The 4,238-nt window shown below is 52.6% G+C and overlaps 1 protein-coding gene across 1 annotated transcript; it reads left to right on the top strand.

The window, feature by feature from the left end:
• Nucleotides 1–284: 284 nt before the first annotated feature.
• On the top strand, nucleotides 285–1,217 carry LOC309888302 (olfactory receptor 14C36-like; the record flags this gene model as incomplete). The annotated part of the gene is made up of 1 exon (XM_082780541.1): nucleotides 285–1,217. The coding sequence occupies one exon, from the start codon at nucleotides 285–287 to the stop codon at nucleotides 1,215–1,217; it is 933 nt and encodes a 310-aa protein (XP_082636667.1).
• Between the last annotated feature and the right edge of the window lie 3,021 nt (nucleotides 1,218–4,238).

Here is a 4,238-nt window from a genome sequence, read left to right as displayed (position 1 = left end):
CTGACCAGTGGACGGAATGTAATTTTCCCCCGTGTTTCTGCCTCCCTCCAGCTGCACAGCAGGAAGAACTCCTGTGGAGCCACAGCAGCCCCTGTTCCCAGTGCCCCTCTCAGCCAGCACCAGCCACGGCTCAAGCAAGACAGATGCAGAAAGGTTCTCCTGCAAAGAGAGAGGCTCTGTTTGGGGGTGCTCTACGACACACAATAGGTTTTCCTCAGAGAAATTTGTTTTAACATTTTTCTGCAATTTCCTCTTTAACAGAAAAAGGTTTACAATGTCAGAGAATGCCCAACATCAGCTCTGTGAGTGAGTTCCTCCTGCTGGCATTCGCAGACACGCGCGAGCTGCAGCTCCTGCACTTCGCGCTCTTCCTGGGCATCTACCTGGCTGCCCTCCTGGGCAACGGCCTCATCCTCAGCGCCGTAGCCTGTGACCACCGCCTCCACACCCCCATGTACTTCTTCCTCCTCAACCTCGTCCTCCTCGACGTGGGCTGCATCTCCACCACTCTGCCCAAAGCCATGGCCAATGCCCTCTGGGACACCAGGGCCATCTCCTATCAAGGATGTGCTGCACAGGTCTTCTTTTTTGTCTTATTGTTTGGAGCAGAATATTCCCTTCTCACCATCATGGCCTATGACCGCTACGTTGCCATCTGCAAGCCCCTGCACTATGGGAGCCTCGTGGGCAGCAGAGCTTGTGCCCAGATGGCAGCAGCTGCCTGGGGCAGTGGCTTTCTCAATGCTGTCCTGCACACGGCCAACACATTTTCCCTGCCCCTCTGCCAAGGCAACGCTGTGGACCAGTTCTTCTGTGAAATCCCCCACATCCTCAAGCTCTCCTGCTCAGACTACTACCTCAGGGAAGTCGGGGTACTTCTCTTTAGTTTTTCTTTAACATTTGGTTGTTTTCTTTTCATTGTGGTGTCCTATGTGCAGATCTTCAGGGTGGTGCTTAGGATGCCCTCTTCTCAGGGCCGGCACAAAGCCTTTTCCACGTGCCTCCCTCACCTGGCCGTGGTCTCCCTCTTTGTCAGTACTGCCGTATTTGTCTACTTGAAGCCCTTCTCCATCTCTTCGCCATCCTTGGACCTGGTGGTGTCATTATTGTACTCAGTGTTGCCTCCAGCACTGAACCCCCTCATCTACAGCATGAGGAACCAGCAGCTCAAGGATGCCTTGTGGAAACTCTTTGGATATATGTTCCTTTGTCAGTAATATTGAAGCCCCCAATCCAGCCAGGACTCACTGTTTTTCTAAAAAATTGTTAGAATATTCTTTTGCTATACTTCTTTTGTAATATATTATACTGCATTATTAGATTTTCATTTTATAATGGTATCTTTATTTTCAAATCTTTTAATTATTTTTATTTTTTTTTTCACAAAAATATCTCATGTACCTGTAGAACCATGCCTGCCTTCTAGATAAAGACAATTGAGAAGCTGTTAGAACCTGATTGGTCTCAGCTGCCATCTCTCTTGCCATCTCCTCAGGAGCTGGGGGAGCAGCCCCAGCACACAGGAGGGGCTCAGGACCAAGAGCCCAGCTGACACATGCAGGAGCAGCCCTGGTGGTTCTTGGGGCTGCCCCTCACTGCCTGCTGGGCTCTGCCTCTCTGCTGCCTTTGGGTCGGGGCTGCTGCTTCCCTGGAGCCATGGCCATGGCCAGCAGCAGGACATGGCCTTGTCACTGCTGCTCTCTTTTTGCTTCCACATTGTGCTTCTTTTTTTGTTTTTCTGGGTAAGCCCTGATATCTCATGTACCTTGGTGACAGTCCTGTTGTCTCTACAGTGGCATCCCTGTCCCTGCAGGCAGCAGCAGGCACTGTGCAGCCCTGAGTCACAGCTGCCTCCCGGCTAGCACCACAGCAACAAATGGGGTTCTATTTGGGACTTTGTGGAGTGAAGGACATAGACTTAAAGTCCAAGGGCAGCCTGAGAGGGACCAAGGGCCTGACCAAGAGCTTTATGGCAGCACCTGACAACAACTGGTCTTGGACTCATCTGCATGGCACTGCCCCCCTGCAGTGGGGCTCATGGCCACTGTCAGCCTGGAGAGGAATCTGGAGCTGCCAGGAGATGTCAGGGGATCTGCAGGGAGAACATGCAACGCTGAGTTGGTAGGGATTAGAATCCCATAAAATTAATGGCCATCCAAAGAAGAGTTTCGTAAAGAAAAAAGGGAATCTGAGGAGTCCATGGGGTAAGGACAGCTCTGCCATGCCAGGAGTGGTGCTGAAGAGCCAGCGGACAGAGACCTCTAAGAGTGTAGAATAATTGAGGATAACCTTCTTGAGGCCTCATGGACCAGGTCTGGTGCAGCACTCGCCTGCCCTTTGTGCCCTCAGAGACACCCCATGGCCCTGCCCAGCACTGCCCTGTGCAGCTGAGCCATCAGGGCAGATGGAAAGGGGCTCAGCAGAAGAGATCCCCATGGACATAGGTCTCCAACCCACCCTGAGCAGCATGGGCAGGGAGGGAGACCCCCGGGGATCCCAGGGCACCACAGCCCCTGGCTCTCACAGCAGCACCGCCAGCTTGGGGCTCTGTGGGGAGCACAGGGCAGGAAGCAGCAATGGCTGACCTGGCCAGCACGGACACAGTGCCCTGGGCAAGGCTCTCTGGGAGCAGGGATGGCCCTGGGGAAGAGCAGGGCAGCATTGCTGGGCCTGTATAAAAGCAGAAATGAGAAGGAGAAAGCTCTTTGTGCAGGCCCCTGCTCGGGGCAGGCTGCTCTGTGGCTGGGCCAGGCCTCTTGTGCTGGCCTGGGGACTGGGGCTGGCCCTGCGGGGCACAGGCACTGTGTGCTGGGGATCTGCCAGGCAGGAGAGCAGGGCTCCTGCAGCTTCACAGACCTCCATTTCCTGGCACCATAGCCAGACTCCTCCTTGCTCACCCCAAGCAGACACCACACATGTATGAGCTGCCTGCTTCCTCCTCCTCTAGAGGGAGAGGAGGAAATACATCTAGAGGGAGAAGGGGAAAACAAAACAAAACAAAACAAAACAAAACCATAAAAACTCAGAGAGACAGACACATAAGTAAGGGAAAGGAAAAGAAAAATGAAAGAAAAAGATATTCCAACCCCAAACATGAGGAATATTTAGTAACTTTTCAATTCCCACAAGCAGACCACTGTACTGCCAGTCTCTGAGAAACTGTAACCTTAACTTGGAAAGATGGCCCCAATATTTACCGCTGAGCACCATGTTGTGCCTGAGGTGGACTGACAAGAGCTCAAGTGCTCAGTCTGGTGTGAGCAGGCAGAGGAGAGCTCTGCAGCCCCAGGGCACACAGCAGCCCCAGCAAAGGAGCCTGGCGAGTGATTCCTTGCAGCCGTCCGGGGATGGTGACTCCACCACTTCCCCGGGCAGCCCATTCCAATGCCTAACAACCCTTTCGGAAGAGAAGTTCTTCCTAACATCCAAACTAAACCTCGCCTGGCACAACTTTAGCCCATTCCCACCTCATCCAGTCATTGGGCACGTGGGAGGAGACCAACCCCCACCTCGCTACAGCCTCCTTTAAGGTATCTGTAGAGAGCGATAAGGTCGCCCCTGAGCCTCCTCTTCTCCAGGCTGAACAAGCCCAGCTCCCTCAGCCGCTCCTCGTAGGACATGTTCTCCAGACCCCTCACCAGCTTCGTCGCCCTTCTCCGGACTCGCTCAAGCATCTCCATGTCCTTCTTGTAGAGATGTCTTTCGATGTCTTTCCTGTATTGAGGGGCCCAAAACTGAACACAGTACTTGAGGTGTGGCCTCACCAGAGCTGAGTACAGGAGGACAATCACCTCCCTAGCCCTGCTGGCCACACTGCTTCTGATACAAGCCAGGATGCCATTGGCCTTCTTGGCCACCTGGGCACACTGCTGGATCATATTCAGCTGACCATCAACCAATACTCCCAGGTCCTCCTCTGCCAGGCAGCTTTCCAACCACTTATCTCCCAGCCTATAGCACTGCTTGTATATCACAAGTTCCTCACTTATTTTTACAGGCACATACTCCAGCCCTAGATTATCTTATCCGTCTCCTCCATCCTGGGTTACAATTCTGTACGGCCTTACAGATAAGGTGTTAGTGACTAAGGTAGCATCAGACATAAAAGGTTTCTAGTCTTCCATCTAATTAAACATAGCAACGTATTTCAAATTTGGTTTTATTATTCTAATAGGGAGAGAACCAAATGTCCTTCTGAACTGATATCACCAGGGCCTGCAGGGATGTCAGGAAGGGCC

Source organism: Aythya marila, assembly GCF_965140915.1.
Source record: "Aythya marila genome assembly, chromosome: 28".
NCBI classification, from domain to species: Eukaryota; Metazoa; Chordata; class Aves; order Anseriformes; family Anatidae; genus Aythya; species Aythya marila.
This window is presented reverse-complemented; position numbering and strand designations above follow the sequence as displayed.